The following is a 19,475-nucleotide window of genomic DNA, read 5'->3' on the forward strand; positions in this document are numbered from 1 at the left end:
TACGGAGGAGTCTGCAACAGAAATATTTATATTAATTTGTATTTTCGAGAACGTTATTCCATTCCATTAAATTTTAATGGAAGTAGAAAGAGATTCAATTATTTCAGAGATAGAATTTTAAGCTGGAAACTAATGAGAAACCATAACGTACCTTAGCTGAGAATAAGTTTTCCCACAAACTTTCTTCGGATCTACGCTCTCAGCAATACGACATTAACAGATACGAGAAGTGCAACTGGAAGCACAAACTGAAAATGAAGCTATTGTAGTCCTAAATGGAAACAAGTGTAATCAAAGAAATAATTTCTGCTCGAAGGAAAATATAATAGTGGTTTTATTCTTCTTTGAGAAATTGCAACTGTCCAGATATGAAACGTTCCGGCGTCCTAATTGAAAAAACATAACAAGGTATAAATTCAAAAGTGTAAATATTGCGTTTGTTTCCTTTTGTGCAAATGCTGTTCGGAAGATTAATGGTTAGAAATAATTTCCCCCAAAACGACTTTCAAAATACAGTAAATCTTCAGACATTTAACAAACGACGAAAACTGAACATGCAAACTGGCAGTTACTTAAGCTGTTTTAAAAATGGCGTGCAAACTCCATTTTATTTTAGTAATTCTCAGCATACGCACTTATTTGTTCAAAATTTCAATATCCCTCAACACGAAGCTCTCCAAGAACAACTCGGAAAACAAAACTTTCTGCTCTATTTTGCGAGTGGAGATATTCTTCGACTTCCCAGCAATTTTATGGTTATTCAACTTTAAGTTACAGCTCTGCTCAAATCGGTAAAAACAAGACTACATTTCCTATTTGTAGAAATCGAGTTGTCTTCAAGAGAGAGAAAAGAAAAACAATTTTACTTTGGATATTCTACTACTATATGCCAGTACATCTCAGTAAATATTCTAGGCAAGCTATTTTATATGGTGGGATCCCCCCAGTAAATAAAAACAAAATAACGCAAAGTGGAACGATTCTTTAAAATTATTTTGCATTCGCCATTAATTATTAATGCAAATATTAACTTAAATGTCACTACACGAACATATGCGTCTCTTTAATATAACAGTTATCCAACCATTTAAAGCATGAAAAAATAACCAGTGAATAAACCAAAGCTACAGTTTAAGTAACTAAAGATTTCTTTTATAATTAATAAATACTGAATACAAATCCATAATTTATGCAAAATACTTAATAGTAGCCAAATCTGTGATAATTTCACAACAATCAGTTGGTTATTTTCGCATTCTGGGTTTGGATTTATTCATTTTTTATTCAATACATCAATAACAAACTATTTTTATTTCGATACTACGTATAATATGAAAATTATGGATTAATTCTACGAGTAATAATATAAAACATTTGTTTTGTATGTTTATTCGTATTAATATTCTACTAAGAAGATTTTTTTTCACGTAACTTTCAACATAAAACCAAATTAATAATAATATTAAATATTACTAATACTTATAACAAGTGTTTCAAATAAAAGTACACTTACGTTTCAAGAATGAAATGGCAGAAATCTCTAGTAGAAAACTCAAGAGGTTTTTAAGATCTCTCAGATGCCCACGAGAATTCATATTCAGCAGGTTCGGATTGACCGGGAAGGGACTACCAGATTTAAATATCCTATAAGAAGAAATCGTCAAGTAAGGACCCGCTCTTACAGGACTAAATGTAACAAAATCTTCACAATGTGCCGAATTTTGTGTTAAAGACTGACTACGAATCTTTCCTTGCATCAAGGAAGGCAAATCAGAAGTATTAGCACAGAAGTTTGGCTTCTGTGGGAAACTAAAATCATAAATGTGCTTAAGGATCTTTTTACTTTATTTTATTCCATTATTTATTCAGCGCAGGAAGTTACTGTAATGAACTTCATTTTGATAAGGCATCCCGGGTTCGTGCAAGCTTTTTAATAACGGAAGCATCTTGTGAGTCTGGAATAGAAGTTTACAGATTTGATTCGCATTACGTTTTCGATGAATATTTTGAAGAACATTAATAATTTTCTCAGATCACCATCATCGATTTTTCAAGAAGCTTTCTTCATTGTTTTTTTGTAAAATATTGGCAATAAATAATTTTAAAATATACTTGGGGAAAAATGTTCCTCTGCTCGCGTCAATGGATGCCAACTTTTGTCGATTATACTGAGTTATAATCAGGCAAGACCGGTTGGGGCACCTTGCTACACGTTTGGACAATGGAGTCCAAGGAAGGAAATAGTTCTATTAAAATTGATAGCTCATTTAGTGAAAAATTCTAGTCTGTTAGAATCATTCAGTCCGCTGCTTTAAGAAATACAAAACTTTGTAGGGAGATTTATAACACGCGCTTTCCTTATATTCATATTTATTCAAAGAAGCACTACTGAAGTAAACCAAAGTTTTTATTCTTATCGTACTTCATGTAAAACTATACAGAGAAATTATGTGCACGGAAAGTGGAGCGAAGGGCCTGCTGAAAAAAACATTTGAAACAAATGATTAATTCAAAGGAACTCAGAACAGCAAGAAACAGTCGGAATATCGCATTTTAAGTAGATTCTGCCAAAGTCAGAAGATTTCAATGCTGGACCGTTAAAGATTTCATGGGTATGAAAATGACCATCTCTAGGAACAGTAAGAAGTAGACTATTCAGGCTAACAGTTTAGTATCAGAATATGAAGCTTGATTTGACTTCCAAACCACTAAATTTAAATTTCGTACAGTTATCACCTTTAAACAGGTTTAAGGACTGTTTTTAGCGATAAAGGCGATAAATTAGATTATGGGCATAACATATCTAAACGGATTTTAAGAGGCTACACCGTGTTATTCCAATAATATTTATGATACACAATTAGCATTAGCTGAGGCACACGATGCACCAGCAAAAAAAAAACCCTCTCCCACTTCACTGATCCATTCGTTCCAAATGTTTGTCTCGTTCTGCCTTGAATTTATTTAAGCTATCAACTTCCCGCTGGTTAAAGGAAAATTTCCGAATATCTATTCTACAATAGTCTTTATTTTGAATCTAATGCCCCCTCAGGTTTGTAACCTGAGCAACAGGAAGAATCCCATCAGTATTGAGCCTGCTCAATCCATTCAAGGCCTTATACACCTCAATCAGATCGCCTCGCAGGTGACTCCGCAATGACTCCCAGCAGTTCCTGAAATCCCCAACAACTTGCTTTCCGGGCTGCTGCTCTTTCCAGTAGAAGCAAGCAGTGCAAGAATCATTTCCATCTCTGCCTGCGGCTACTGTTAATTTATTAGTCTGTGAATCCTCCCAAGCTAGCAGTTTTCCACCCCACCAACATTGCCTCGATAGTATCAGCAAATATCCTTGCACCCTTTCTATTTAAGTGTATCCCATCCCTGTAGAAACAATCTCTCCATTTAACAAGCACAGACCACGCTGAGAAACATTCTACCCCTTGAGCTGTGCACAATCTCTCCAGGGCCGAATTGATTGACAAGGCTCTCATCATATATTCCCACCTATTGTGTCGCGAATTTTTTCAACATTGACCTGTACTTGCTAAGTAAATCAGCAAATCTCCTACACTTAATGTCATTAGTGCTAACGTGTACAACGATATCACCTTTTGTGCATTTAAAATATGATATCTGCTCTAGAACGTCATCAACTTTTGCCCTGGCAGACATACCCTGGTCAAATTCCACCTATCCTTTTTGCACAATATATTCCCCCTCTCCCTGACAATTGAGTCACCGACAATAACTAGTTCCTTGTGTGACCAGCGCAGTCTGCCCTGAATATTGTCATTGTGTTGCCTGATGCAAAAGGTGATCTCTGGCTTTGAGTTGGGCAGCTGAGAACTTGATGGGCTCAAATTTTAATTCCTTCGAGGGTATTAAACTCTCAAACTCTCAGACGCCCATCAGAACGCTGAGGTGGCGCCTAATTTCTTGACACTCTCTGCACCTAGCACACACAAAGACATCCCCTTGGCTAGATCATATCCTGTTCCAGATAGATACGCAAACATTTCACATTTTGCACATTTCTGTTAGACTGATGCATTCTAGAATCGCCCCCTTCGGTACTTTGTGCTCGTTGCTTTGCTTCTCTAATCGGGGGCATGATTTTCATTGAAAAACAATTTAATTAACAATGAAAATCAATAAGATTAATAAATTTAATTGATAATTCACAATACTCTACTAGATAGTATGAATCAGAGCTGTAATACTCAATATGTTCTACGTTGATAATAATATTAGTAAATTAATAAGAGGAGTTTACCTCAATATAGTACGTGGAACACTTCCGTATGATACCCTCCAGAAATTAAAACGGAAAAAACGAAAAAATCGACAACTTACCGGTACATTAAAGTAAAATATAAATAATTAAAGTAAAATATAAATAATTAAATAATCAATTTAACACAATTCAAAATCAATTCAAAACCATTAAAATTCAAATTAACGCAATTAAAAGAATCTAACGAAAATATTCAAAACGATTTTCCTTCCTGAAGCTGACAATGCTTTTCGACCGACTGTCGTGATCACAGGAATGAAAATTACCGAATCAGGCTAAACCTGCAACTTAAATAGTGATTATGTGTCTTCGCGCATGCGCGTAAAGGTCCACGCATCGGAGATCAAATATGGCCGCCGAACATTAACAGAATTCTCGTGTAATTTAATTTCAACGGTTTCTGCAATTAATAGTCGTGTATAATTACGTTGAACGTTAAGTATTTTGGCCTCGTTAAATAAAAAAGTATGTTTTTCGTTAATGGCATGAAAGGCTAATTCTGACGCTGCTGAACGAGAAGCACGAACAGAGGCTTCGTGTTGATTTACACGGATATTAAGAGAAAACCGCGTGGAACCCTGATAAGACGAGTCGCAATCACCGCAAGAAATGTTGTATACTAGATCATTAATTTGTGTTGCGGACGCCGAAAGAACCGAGCGATTGTTCAGTATAGTGTGTAACTTCCGTATAGGCCTAGCTATAATTTTAAATTCGGTATCTTTAAAGAATCTGTTAAGCTGTTTGTGCCACTGTTCAACATATGGGACAGAAATAAAGTATTTTTTGATATTACTATTGTTGATTGGTGCAGTACTTTGTATCCTATCCTTAGCTTGTACCCTAATTCGATTTATTGTGTTAATGGGATAACCCCTGTTCAAGAATCTGCTAGTTAATATTTGTATTTCTGAGTCTAAAGCAGAATCCGTCGTTGAATATTTATAGGCATTTAGAAATTGATTAAAGATAATCGATCTTTTGTAGGTGAACGGGTGGTAGCTATTACTATTGTTGATTGGTGCAGTATTTTGTATCCTATCCTTAGCTTGTACCCTAATTCGGTTTATTGTGTTAATGGGATAACCCCTGTTCAAGAATCTGCTAGTTAAATATTTAATATTTAACTTTAATTATTTATATTTTACTTTAATGTACCGGTAAGTTGTCGATTTTTTCGTTTTTTCCGTTTTAATTTCTGGAGGGTATCATACGGAAGTGTTCCACGTACTATATTGAGGTAAACTCCTCTTATTAATTTACTAACAATACTCTACTAAACTAACAGATTACGCTATCTAGTTTTACGTTACACCTTACGCTATCAAGTTCGAGATAAACGTTATGCTGTTCCATATCGATCTAATATACTACAAAAATGGCGGAAAGTTTCATAAGTGGTGTTTAAATATCTTAGTACAATGGGTATGAATCATGTGTCAAGGATGAAAAACCATGCAATCATCACCTGATATCGGTTAACTCAGTCACGTTGTGAAAATAATTCTAAAGTCATTGGCGGAATTCAGACCTAATCGTTTTCCATCCAGTATGGGAGGAAGGTGATTACAAACACCGTGCTAACACAGTAGCCGTTTTGAGGATGCTGATAACCTAGGGTCACCACTGACAATGGGTCAAATACTTTGGATGAACATAGGGTAGAGCAACATGCATATCCAACTATTCCACGAAGACCGCTTTGATATTGATGTACTTTATTTGTAATACAATTTTAGTAACTTTATAAATATGAAATAAATTTGATGAATTTAAGTACTGATTAAGTCATCAAATGCTGACACTGTAAGGATATTGAAGACACGGTGTCACTCATAAGGGATGGAGAATTTGAATATTGGGAGCACAATGTGTTCAAATATTGGGAGCACAATGGGTTATGTTCTTAGTTAAAAATCATTAAAGCTAAGGCAGTGCACCCATTCAACATGGGTGGCCAGTGCAAGTTGAGTCAGCTTGGTGTGACATAAGCACTGGGATAACAAAACTAAGAGTAGGAGTGTTGGTATAGTCCTAACGACTGTGATAAGTACAACGAACAACTATGCAAGAAAAACAGTGGGCCAGAAAAATCAGAATATCATAGTTTGGAACTTTAACTTCCATGATATTAACTGGAACTTGTGGCTGGCCATTGATGCACTAACAAGACTTGTGGATTTATTTGGTGTTTTCTACAGCAACAAGAGGAAGCAATACTCTTGATCTGAGCATCAGCAGCGATTCTTCATGCATTAGGAATCTGCGGGCAAAAGATCCACTGGTTGGCAGTTATAGTGGACTTCCAACAGCAGATACAGATGGTGTTACCAACAGTAAATGCAAATGGGAAGCATTCAGTGAAGTAATCGTAGAATGCTACTAGGCTTTTCATTGTAAGAAATACTGTTCGAGGGTTAGACCTACAGTAAATGGATATCAGATGAATTGATGAGACTTTTGTAGCAAAGACGAAAAATTCGTAGAACGCATATAAATTATCAGGTGATAAAGAAGCCTATGGCAGATGTAAACTAGTCTGTAATCAAGTCACAACGGAGGTTAGGCAATATAAGGCAGATCACGAGAACTTTTCTTGGCAAACAATGCCAAGAAAAGAAGAAAGGCTTCCTTACTTATAATAACAATAGAAAGGGGTTGAATTACATTTGGTCCACTTGATGTCGACGGCTTAACTGTTGATGAGTTTGCTCAGGTTACTGACAAACTGAATATGTATTTCGCATATATGCATTCATGCATGAACCGTTCTTTGGGGAGAAGAATACCTGACGTTCATAAAAGCTAACAGGAAGCTAAATGATTTTGTGATAACTGAGAGGAAAGTGGAAGATAGATTGTTGAAGATTAACATAAAAATGCGCCTGAAGTGGATGGAATATATCCAATTATAACTAAGGGAGGCAGCAAAGGAGGTAAACCCTTGGTCATAATTATGAGAGCATCTTTGGAATCAGGAGAGGTATTTATGGACTCGAGCAGTGCAAATGTTCTATAACTCCAATTCACAAAGAGGGATCAACGGCTGACATGAGTAATTATACATCTGTTAGCTTAACTTCTGTTCCTGGGAAATAGAGTCACTGGTTAAAGAAGTAATGCAATTATGCTAGTCACAGCATGGATTTATTAAGAGGTGACCCTTGTCTAATCAATCTGATTGAGCACCATGATGCAGTAACAAAGGAAATGAATTCAAAAAATAATTTTGCTATAAATTGCTTCGATTTCAGGAAAGATTTTGATACAGTTGCATATAAAATACTGCTGCGTAAACTGGAGCAGGGAATTAAGGACAAGTTACTGCTTTGGATAAAAGTATGGATGAGTGGGAGAAGACAAGCGTGGTTATTAATGGACACTGCTCTTCATGTACTAATGTTATTAGGTGGAATCGCCCAGGACTCAGTGCTGGGCACATTGTTGTTTTCTACATTTATTAACGATATGGATGCTGGTAGATCAGGCTTAAGTTCGCAAAGGTTGACAGGGTGGTTAATGACAGTAATCAGGGTAAGCTACTGCAATAAGATAGAAATTAGGCATATAGGTTGATGGAAGATGAAAAAGTACTGGTAGACTAATTGTACAATCCGATATGAAGTTCTGAGCAGGGCAACTCATGGGGTCTTGTCAATGATCTTCAAGAACTTTTCTAGCAGGGATAAGGAGGTGATTATTCCATTGTACAACGCAATGTACATCTCGAGCACTGCATGCAGGTCTGGAGGCCTCATTTTAGAAATGTAGATACGTTGGAAAGCATGCAGAGAACGGGAACGAAAGCGTGATCGTACCAAAACATCTTCGCTGTAATCTCGGTATCACTTTTGGATTTTGGCACACACTTCTAAAATTTTTATCAAAGTCAAAAGCGTACATTTTAAATGTAACTAGTCCATCTCCATTTATACTGTGCAAACATACATTTTCATCATTGAAATCCACTATTTCGAAGGAATAAATTGTTAGGAACGAATCAAAGAATGTCTGTGACAACAAGCCTTCAGTTCACTGCTCTAATTGAGGTGCCTGTTTAAGGCCTTCACTGGATTGTTTTTTTGCAGCATTCTTCTACACAAGTTCGTACTGCAGACCCCGGATTTTATAACAAAACTAAAAGCGCGCAGAATTTTTCTTTACCCAGCCCATCGATGCATGGCATAACACAACCATTTGCCGTTAGCGTCAACCGCTCTTCAAACCCGGCAACAGCGAAGTAACATTCTATGATTCAATTGTACGATGTAATGCACTTCTTTCTCCTTGCCTACATTTTTCCATCAACTATGTAAAAAGCTTAGTGGCTCCCGACTGCCTTTTTTCATGGCTAATTAATATGAAGTTCGGAAGGACGTTCAGTTTGATTTACTCATAAAACTGGATGACGTTGAATATCGGAATTATTAAATGGTGTCTTGAAATTCTGTCTTGCAAAAGGAAGTACAATTTACTGCAATGTTAAATATACCATACGCCTTATGAGTTATTTTTAATTTTTTGTATGTTGAAGGAATTGTTTGAATCTGAAATGTATAATTAATTGATTTTCAATTATGGCTAAAACGGCAAGACTCTGCAAATAAGTCATATTTTCGCTTCACTCTAACATCTAAGAAAATTCAGGTTTTTATTCGTTTTTATCCCGCTGAACGTGAAACTGACCATAGAGCAAAGCCCCAGTTCTAATTCGAAACCAACTGAACAATTAAACTAACGCAGTTTAAAAATAGCAAAATTTGAAGCTTCCAACACATCGTGTATAATTAAAGCTCAAAGGCTTTGTTCAACAGTAATAGCGGCATGTGATGCAAGAAAGCAAGCATATGAGCTTATGTAGCATCAGCCAAGAAAAAAAAGTAATAAATCAATAAAAAATTCACGAAACCATTCCCTCCAAGAATTTGTCCAGTTCCTCCTTCAATTTATTTAAGCTATCAACTTCCACAACGACAGATGGACGTTTGTTCCAGCAATTAACCACCCGCAGGCTAAAGGCAAATTTCCGCACATCTATTCTACAACTGTCTTTCCTCAATTTTAATTTATGCCCCTTTAGGTTCGTAATCTGAGTAATTGGAAGAATCCCATCAGAATTCAGCGTGCTCAATTCATTCAAGGCCTTATACACCTCAATCAGGTCACCTCGCAGGTGCCTAGTCTCCAGCCACTGCAATTTGCAGAACTTAAGCCTCTCTTGGTAAGAGGATCCCTTCATTCCCCTCACCAATCTTGTTTCCCTTCTCTGTACACGCTCAAGTAAATCTACATCCTTCCTAAAACGAGGCTTCCAGACCTGTACGCAGCAGTCCAGGTGTGGCCTGACCATTGCCTTATACAAAGGGATAATCACCTCCTTTTCCCTTCTAACAAAATGCCTGTATATAATTGACAATACCCCATGACCTGCCCTGGCAGCCTGTCTGCATTGTTCAGAAAACTTCATATCTGCCTGCACAATTACTCCCAGGTCTTTTTCATTTTCTACCACCTTAAGTGTAGTACCACACAGTTGGTACTTTTCTCTCGGGTTACTTCTACCCATATGCAGTACTTTGCATTTGTCAATGTTAAACTTCAGTTGCCACTTCTTAGCCCATGTGCCCAAATTATCTAGATCCTGTTGCAGTAGTACACTGCCATTACTGTCATTAACAACTCTGCTAACCTTTGTATCATCTGCAAACTTCGACACTAAGCCTGATATACCTTCATCAATATCATTGATAAATATACAAAACAATTACTCCCAGGTATTTTTCATTTTCTACCACCTTAAGTGTAGTACCACACAGTTGGTACGTTTCTCTGGGGCTACTTCTACCCATATGCAGTACTTTGCATTTGTCAATGTTAAATTTCAGTTGTCATTTCTCTGTCCATCTTTTCTAGATCCTGTTGCAGTAGAACACTGCCATTACTGTCATTAACAACCCTGCCAACCTTTGTATCATCTGCAAACTTGGACATTAAGAGTGATATACCTTTCTCAATATCATTGATAAATATACAAAACAACAGTGGACCTAACACTGAACCCTGTGGGACTCCACTAATAACATTAGTCCAAGAAGAGCAGCACCCATTGATTACCACCCTCTGTCTTCTCCCACTTACCATCCTTTTATCCATTGTAGCAACTTACCCTTAATACCATTCTACTCCAATTTGTACAATAGTCTGCCATGCGCAACAGTGTCAAAAGCTTTCCTGAAATCCAAATATGATATCAAAATTATTTTTTGCATCTAGTTCCTTTGTAACCACATCATAATATCCTATCAAATTTGTCAGACAAGACTTTCCCTTAACAAACCCATGCTGTGTCTGAATTATTGCTGCAGTCTTGTCTAGATGATCCTGCAATGCATCTTTAACCAGCGACTCCATTATTTTACCCGGAACAGAAGTTAAAGTAACTTGTCTGTGATTACTCGTGTCACCCTTCGATCCCCCTTTGTGAATTGAGGATAAATTTGCACATCGATATATATATATATATATATATATAAAACAAGACTAAAATGATACATATATTTGTAATAAAACTAAGTTTTTTCGCAAATATATGTATGATTATATTTGTGTATGAACAGCAAAACATCTGCGCATGAATTTTGAAATTTCGGCAAACAAATTGATTTACAGATGAATAAAAGGTATAGCACGAAGAATTTTTAAGCGTGTATCTGAGAACGTGCATTGGTTGCATCTATTAACATTAAGAAGCTGAACACCGCTGACTTTGTTCTCAAACTGACCATCAACGTATATCCGCAACATCAGCGTGTTACTGACTTGAATGGATGAAAAATGGCTCATCAGCAATGCAAAAATTGTTAGCCATACCCCAGTGTCTCTTGTCCGAGACTCTACTGGATGATCCTGCTAACAGCTGAAAGCTATTTCTCTACTCCTGATTTAGTGGAGTCTTTCACACTATTCTACTAGTTCGGTGTCCCGAAGCCGATGTGAACAAGTTCGTCAAGGAGGGGCGTACACGTGGTGTATCCCGAAGGCTTAGCATTTTCTGTGGCTTGAAGTCGAACCAGTTTTGTTTTGCGGTATTACCATTATTTTCAGTGGCAACCGAATTCTGGTTCAGTAGGCGTTCTCTTCCTCTTAAAAATGAATTAAATGAGACAGTAATAATTAATATTTAACTTTCTCTATTTAGCTGTGCAGGTTTACTAAATAGCTTAAAGTTCGCACATAATTGAAACCATGAAATTGGAAACGGTTCGCTTGGACAAAATAGTGGTTTCGTCCTGAGGAAGTCTAAAACACCTATTCAGCAAGGTCTGATGTTAGTCTCAATTGTTGGTAAAAGGGGATTTCTTCTCTGGAAATGTTACGTGGTTTCCAACTCGTAAATATCCAAGAAACCATCCTACAATACATGCATTTAGACATATAGAAACATGAGTGCATGTTTGGTGTGGAGATAATAAATCTATAAATTCGTTAAATTATAATATTTGTACGTTTCCAAGAGACTATTTATGAACCTGTAATGTATAATCAACTGACTATATTCTATTTTACTCTTTATCTATATTAATTTTAAGTGAACAGCCAATTTGACTTTTCTAAATGATTAACTAATTATTCCAATGCGATCTTTCTTTTTCCTGTGTTTCCTCAACCCGAATCCACTGCCCCAAAATGGCCACGGAGAGATCGTTTTGTACATCGCCTACTTTGGTGAAGATCTGATCTTTCCTTGAGTTCACGCCACCATGAAAAGAAGAGGAAGTATCATAGCAGCAGCGATCACTATTGCACGGATTTGAAGAACAGCATTTATACCAAAGTTGTGTACAACAATGTTACCCCAAGTAATCCATTTCGTTAATTATATGTACTATGATTAATGGGTGTCAGTTTTTCATTAATATCACATTTTTATGTACAAAAAAAAAACACAAAATTGTGAGCCATTGTCTCCTAAAAATCCAATTAAAATTAGGACACCATTTTAAAATTACACAAACAAAAAATCAATAAGATACTTAAATTATTAGTACAATACTACGTATAAAGTTAGAAAAGCACGTACAGTGTACACCCCATATTCAAGATTGATGCTTTAGGATGGGGATCGATACGCTTTCTCTTTCAGTATACTCAAAATTACTTAAATCATGCGCTACTCTTTATAAATCACATTTTAAACTTTCGACTTCCTGGGACAAAATAACCTTCTTTCTTTCTATTCGTAAAACTGCGACAAAGAAATTCGTTTCGTGCTAAGCCAGAAAACAAATGGGACATTCTGCTAAGGACGCAGTGCTTGAAGTACGTTCATAATGAAATGAGTACTACTCACGAGGAGTTCTACTTTTTTTTTTCAGCAACAAACTATTGTTACTTTTGCTCTGCTCGTTGTAGAAAGTCGGTACTTAATGGATTTCCTTTTCGAAACATGACCCAGTATTCCAGTTTTCTCTTCCAATTATCCCAATGAGAAATACGCAGCTAACAGGCAATTTAGATGAAGTCTTGCTGGAACCAAGAATGTTAACTAACCACAAAGTAATCTTACAGAGTTCAGTTAATCCCAATTATACAAAGCTGCGCTTAACAAGGGGCCATTAAAATTGGAAGAAAGAATAGTAGAATTTTAAAAAAATGTGTATTTTTCGTATATACAGATTTTCCAGGCTGTTAACCGTTATAAATATGAATATAAAAGATGAGAGGCGTCATATTTCAGATCATTCCATACGATTGGCTGCGTCAACATTGGTTAGAATGGAGTATACATTATCAGTAAGTGCCGATAGCCTCGCATACCTTGAGCCAGCACCCAGTCATATTTGCTTTTCCTTCTATTTTCTCAAGACTTCATTCGCGTATAAATCATTCCTGCATATGCCTAAGGTTTATCCATAAGAAACGACAGTAAATAATGTCATTTATCTCACTTGTTTGCATTGTAGGCTTTACTCTGAACACCAATTTTTAAAATCTGCTATCAGAAAAATGAAACCGTTTGACAGGTAGATTGATTTATTACCCGCTGATTTCTTTCCTGCTTCTTTCTTTCTTGCTGGTTCCTTGATAGTCAAGAAAGAATCTTGAAATGGGCATCTGTTATTGGGCTTGTCCTCCTGGTTGGCTTTATTATCCATTAAGCGATTTCTTACGATACTAGGGATACTAGGTGTAGTAGTGTAAATTGTGTTTGATGTCAAGCGGCACTAGGGGTTTCCCCCATAATTTTATTCACTGGCATTAACAATCAATGGGCAGAAATACTCAATTTATGCTCATAAGTACCTTGGAATAATTATGGCAGCGTGGTTCTTTTATGATAACTATGGGGTTTTGTTTGGATACCGCCTCAGCAGGATTAAGTGTGGTTGCCACTCTGAATGAGATCAATACTATTAACAATACTGGCCTGTTAAACTGGCGTGGGATGTCCATCCTCACAGAGGGTTCTAACCATAGAATAAAGCACCAAATTACATCATAAAAATAAGAAAAGAAATTTGGTGTAGCAATACATTTTCCTGGTTAGGCTCAGACAATGCAGAATCTCAGTAAATTTACTGATGGTATACATTTATGTAATTATAAAAACTGGTTTGTACATTCTACAGTTGCGAAAAACTCTAAATGGCAGTTGGTTATTAACAGAACTGCAGTTTCATTCAGATAAATTTCGTATAACAAAAATCAAGGAGCTAAACGAAGAGATACTGCTACTCCACAATTTGCCACATGTGTTCAATTCACTTTTTAGCAAATTCTTTTCTTTAACACGTGGTTAGAGTCGGTTCTGATATCGGATATAAAAAGATACTTTGACTCGGTAAAATACTGAGTTACTGTTCTGTGTCTGTTATTTAGTAGAAAATATTTAACGTATTTTCTCGCTTCCATCGTCTTCTTAATGCTTACTATCTGGACTCTGTTAGCATGTTGTTGATTTTTCTAACTTCTATCGACGAACGTACTGCACACAGTCACTGTACCTCACAGGTCTCAAAGAATTTCATGTGCTACTTGAATTCGTTGTTTGTCCTTACTTTAAGGCGGTGGTTCTCTCCTATATCTCAAGGTCTGTCTTTCTAACTTATGGATTTTCTTATTACGTCGGTGAGATGTTCTTTTATACGATTTATTTTCTACTCCACCGATTTCAACGATGTTTACCAAGAAGGAAAGAAGTCCAAGACATGGGCATCAGGTGGCAGAAGCATAATAAAGTTCATTTACGACTACTGATCGCGAAAAAAATTCATCGCAGTATTATAATTCCCCTCAAAATTTGCTCGATCCCCTACCTATCTTATTACAACTATCATCTACATATAAATCAAGCATAAGGCTTTTCTGCTTGCCTTCCTCAACTCCAGAGCAAACATTTTGCTTTTCTTTCACTTGCTGTTCTTATTAAAAACTTGGATGTTTTAGGTACGGCTTAATATTCTAACTTTAATAATAAAAACAAAATCTCAGTTTAATTCAACGCAAGCGACAACTAAATTAAGATACTCGTGATCTGTCAACATTATTTGTAGTTTCTGTGGAGAAGTTTGCTGACTGACTTGAATAAGGTAGCAGCGGCAGGCGCCATGTGTTTTAAATCACTCTGACATATTGGTCTCTGCGTCGGAGTCTAATATCAACAAGACAACTGGTAATCCTTCACTGTATTTTATTCTTCCACGTGCCATATTTTATTTTTTTTTTCCCTTTCTTTCAATATATTTCACCATTATGGATATAATGCCATCATTCTATAAAACAACGCGCTTTTTTTTGAGTTAAAGTAACTTTTTTATAGTAATTTAATGGAGTAACAGAAAAAATAAGCAAAGAATGCGCTCCCATTTTAAGCAGAGTGACTTGAATACATTGTCTACCATCTGTATATTAATAGTTCTTCTTGACATCACTAAGTTCCGGATTAAGCAAACAGAAGGGCTAGGCACCGCTTCGCAACTTCCCCCCCAAAAGCAAGCTAATGGATCTATTGTATTATAAGCACCGTGGATGGCTAAAGCCGAGTATTAAATTAACCAACTTTCAGAAATGAACAGAGGCGGAATAATTCGCTGCAGCAGCATGCACGAAAAAAAGAAAAAATGGCTGAATTATTTAATGGCTTAAAAAAAAGTGAGAGAAGTGAAAAGGGATGAATATTAGCTGTCTAATAAACGCCCTTCCACGACCATTAATTGATACAGAAGGCCTCGAAGACAAATAGAACAAAACACGGATCCTGCAGACATGAATAGACAGACCATGAGTGTAATTTCAGAATACAGATTCAAGGGAGGGCAAAAAGCATCTCAAAAATATTACTTACGTATAGCATCGTGTTTCCACTCTAGAGATATATCACAAAGATTTAATAAAAGAAGATTTCATAATTTAATCAGAATTTGCGTTTTACCGTGATGAAAGACCCAAATTCAGATTTAACAACGCCCAAACTGTTAAAGGCAACATGAAATGTATTGGTCCCTTCTTATGGACTGCAATTTGTCAATGACAGAGATTAAGCTGGGGATTATAAGGGATTGAGTCATTTACTGTTATTTAATGGACTGGAGAGAGAGGATAAAATATTGGGCTAAATATGAGTGATTATTATCAGATATCTATAGCGATTAACAGAATTTTCTTTTTATCTAGTGCTATCAATAAAACCAAATATAATATCAAATAAACTAACTGATCACAGAACCCGGCGTTCAGCTGGGGAGGTTAGTCATTAGAATCCAAGCAATATTTCTAATCTAGCATTTTTGCGTAGCCATTTACATCATTTATTTGTTATCTAATTCATATTAGTATTGGCCAAACAGTTCAAAAACTTGATTCAAGGAGCCAAAAGGGATAAAAAAATCAAAAAGCTGTCCATGTGTTACCCTCTTCCAAAAGGTAGTGATCAGAATTTTCCTAAGCCATCGGTCTCAAATCGTGCCAGTGATTAACAGTTCACTTGCTAAGAAAAGTCTACAATCCAATGCATAATTCCTTCTCCCTCAGGTTTGAAAATTCTAATTCTGGGTTCATTTAATACCTTGAAAACTTTTACTATCCCCACTTACAGTCCTCAATACCCCCTTCTTCCAGTCACATAGCTCCCTGAGGAGCTGCTGTGGCCACCAACAAATCCTCTGCAACTCTTCTCCTCGATTTTTCCTTCTATTAACAGAAAGCTTTCCCTCCTTACCATGTGTCCAAAAAATTTAAGTTTTCTTCTGTTGATGCTATGAAGAAGAATTTTAAGCCTGCTAATTTTATTCGATACCCACTCATTTGTTCTTTGATCAAGGTAAGAAATACGCAGTATTCTCCTATAACAGCACATTTCAAATGCCTCAATTTTCTTCCCGTCAATTCTCTTCAGATCCATAAGTGGCAACTGGAAAAATTAACGAATCAATGATTTTCAGTTTCGTCTTTAGGGGCAGATCTCAATTTTGTCAGATCAGTGACCAATGTTTTAGAAATTGCCTGTCGTCTCTTTACATCGTTTGAGCAGTGACGATTTTCATTTATTCTTGACCCTAAGTTCCTCGACATCTTGCCCATTAACCTTCACTTTACTGGAACCGTGATTACCACCAATCACCATAATTTTAGTTTTACACACATTCAGAAACAATCCCTTTTTCCTCACTTGCTTCACATACTCTCCTCAGTTTCTTTAAGACGATCCTTAGAATTGCAAATTGAGGCAGAATCATCTGCATAACGAAGGTTGTTTATCATACCCTCACCCACCTCTGAAATAACTAGTAGCCCAAGTATTTTAAATCTCTCCTGGTATCGGTGCTCCAAGCGAATTACTCGTCTTTGGACTTGAGTTCAATGTCTGTGGTGTGGCCTCTAAATCTGGAATGGCAGTTCCATAGCGGTATTATATTATGCATAATATAACTGAGGTCTGTGCGAAATGAGATTATTTCTCCTAATACATTGCAGGAATCTCGGAATAGATTCTACTTGCAATACCACACTATTGCGCTAATTTTCTTTTGTAAAACTGACAGGGTTTGTAGTTTACCTCTAGTGGTCAAAGAGGCAAACCGTAATGCTACTTCAGTCTCTTATTATTATCGTGGTTTATGAAAACAGTGTACAAATGGACGCAATCGTGATTGCCAGGAAGTGGATAATTGTACTGGAAACTGATGTAATTGCAGAAGACAAGAGGCTATCGTACATAAAGTGCTTAACGTCCTTCAATCTCCCCGCTTAATCCCAACACCATCGATCACTGTTTTTGATGGGAGATTGCATTGAAGTCGTCCTACTTGAACGCACACTGACGGCAAATAAACTAGAATACTTCCCTAGTAAAAATCGTTTCCTCAAGCAGGGATGATTATACGGTGATCTAACAGAAATCGTTCAGAGATACAAGGTGGAGGGGGTTGTGTATTTTAAAGAAGAAGGATGTAATACTGCGGCCAGTTACAGCGCTGGAGATTTATCTATGCGAGATATTTCGCCGGTGAATTGGAAATGAACTGAGTGAGTGAACCAACATCGAAACGGCTTAAGCAGTCTGAGAGCGCAAACAGCTGCGAAATGGAAGCACACCCACTTAGATTACGCTAATACGTCTCCTGAGAATATTGGAACAGAAATTAAGGAAAAAGTTGGACGAAAAAAAATGCTCGCCGAGGATTTGAGGTTTCTGATTAAGGACGCAGGTGGATCTGACTGAGTGTTAAGACACAAAACAGACGCAGCTTGATTTCTGAGATGCCGATAATGGGCACGACTCGCAATTTACCGGAAAATGTTAATCCCTTACTGATGGTGCGGTAACAAGTCGCGACTTGAGAGATAACTCAACAGATTTCGGCGAAATTAATACGGGTAGCGGAAGAAGGAAATCTTGCATACTGTTCTGTGCCACAGACAGTCCATGGAGGTGAACTCGTTTCCCTCGACACCTGAAACAAAATCTTTAGAGACTAAAAACATATTTGAATGGTTTTCTTAATTCTTTAGAAGTGTACATCTTTAAGGAGTTAAAGGAATAATACAATGAAACAAAAATCCTGTTTGATCGCATCTGCCACCCTCTAAAATCCAGTCAAAGACACATTTCTGATTAACAATCACTTCTTTTATGAACTGGATTTGATAAATTAAAAGGAAGTCAAGCGAGACCATGAAAGTGTATTGCACTGTAAATTCTTGTGTTCAAAGCCTCAATTGCGGAAATAAAAAAAAATTCCATGAAAAATCGCGAGGAGGAGCTCTATCCTCAGTCCCCGCTTGAAAAAAAAGTTTCCAAGGTCCTCGCACCATTGACCAGAACCCTTCCAAACTTTCGAATGCAGTGTCCCACCAGGGATACTGGAATTTCATCTTTATTTCTATATTGTATTTAAATATATGCATCAGATTCATCGCTTTAAAACCTAGTTTGATTAGACATGTGGGTTATTAATACATATCTTCATTTTACATTTTTATATATTCAATCAGTTAGAGTATTGCTTAACTTGATAAGTATAGTCATCGTTCTAAACTTCTACAACTATATACATAAAACGCTAAGGCGTTCTTCACAAGTCGTTGCCTGGCAACCGACAGTGATCCCATCACGTTAAAGTGGTGTCAGGTTTCGGTGTTTATATGGACCTTGTATCCCTGGTTTATTCAATAAACGGATTGTTCCCTTGGAACGCTTTCTGTTCTGTTTTATAAGCATCGTTTCCATCATGCAGTGGATGATGGAATGGTACCTATAAAGCAGAACTCATTGATTTCAACTAGTCCCGGAAGTATTATGGCTAAACAAGTTGAAAACACTATTCAGCTGTTGTAAATATATATCGCCAAAGGAAAAAATAAGATCATTGACAGTTATAAAAGAAACTGTCATCATAAAGGTCGAAAATATGGGCATTGAAACATATTCAAGAGAAACGATGGTACAAAACGGATAATATCGTTCATAACTAAGTCAAATTTGATATTCCGATAATGAGAGAGGCATGTCCTTCAACTTGTAGCAGCCATTTCTTCTTGCTAAGCATCTGTAAGTTCTGTAATGGTTACAGCCTTAATTACGTGTCCAAAAATAACCGCGTTAGAAACAACTGCAAATTATACGAAATAATGGACAAAAAAATCTGACACTTCAGAAATCGAAAAAGAATTCTGTGTAACA

The 19,475-nt window shown here is 36.6% G+C and overlaps 1 protein-coding gene across 2 annotated transcripts in view; it reads right to left on the reverse strand.

Annotated features, from left to right (window-relative positions):
• Positions 1 to 19,475, reverse strand: part of LOC150084527 (junctional adhesion molecule 2A-like) — a 204,347-nt gene that overhangs the window by 53,163 nt on the left and 131,709 nt on the right. For both annotated transcript variants that reach the window (XM_090375291.1, XM_090375290.1), the window contains one exon: positions 1,514 to 1,644. In XM_090375291.1, the coding sequence (XP_090231417.1) occupies positions 1,514 to 1,595 (82 nt within the window). In that variant the 5' untranslated portion in view covers positions 1,596 to 1,644. The remainder of the gene's footprint in view (positions 1 to 1,513; positions 1,645 to 19,475) is intronic.

This window comes from Mastigoproctus giganteus, chromosome 6 (assembly GCF_048544385.1).
Source record: "Mastigoproctus giganteus isolate SK-2022 chromosome 6, ASM4854438v1, whole genome shotgun sequence".
NCBI lineage: Eukaryota > Metazoa > Arthropoda > Arachnida > Uropygi > Thelyphonidae > Mastigoproctus > Mastigoproctus giganteus.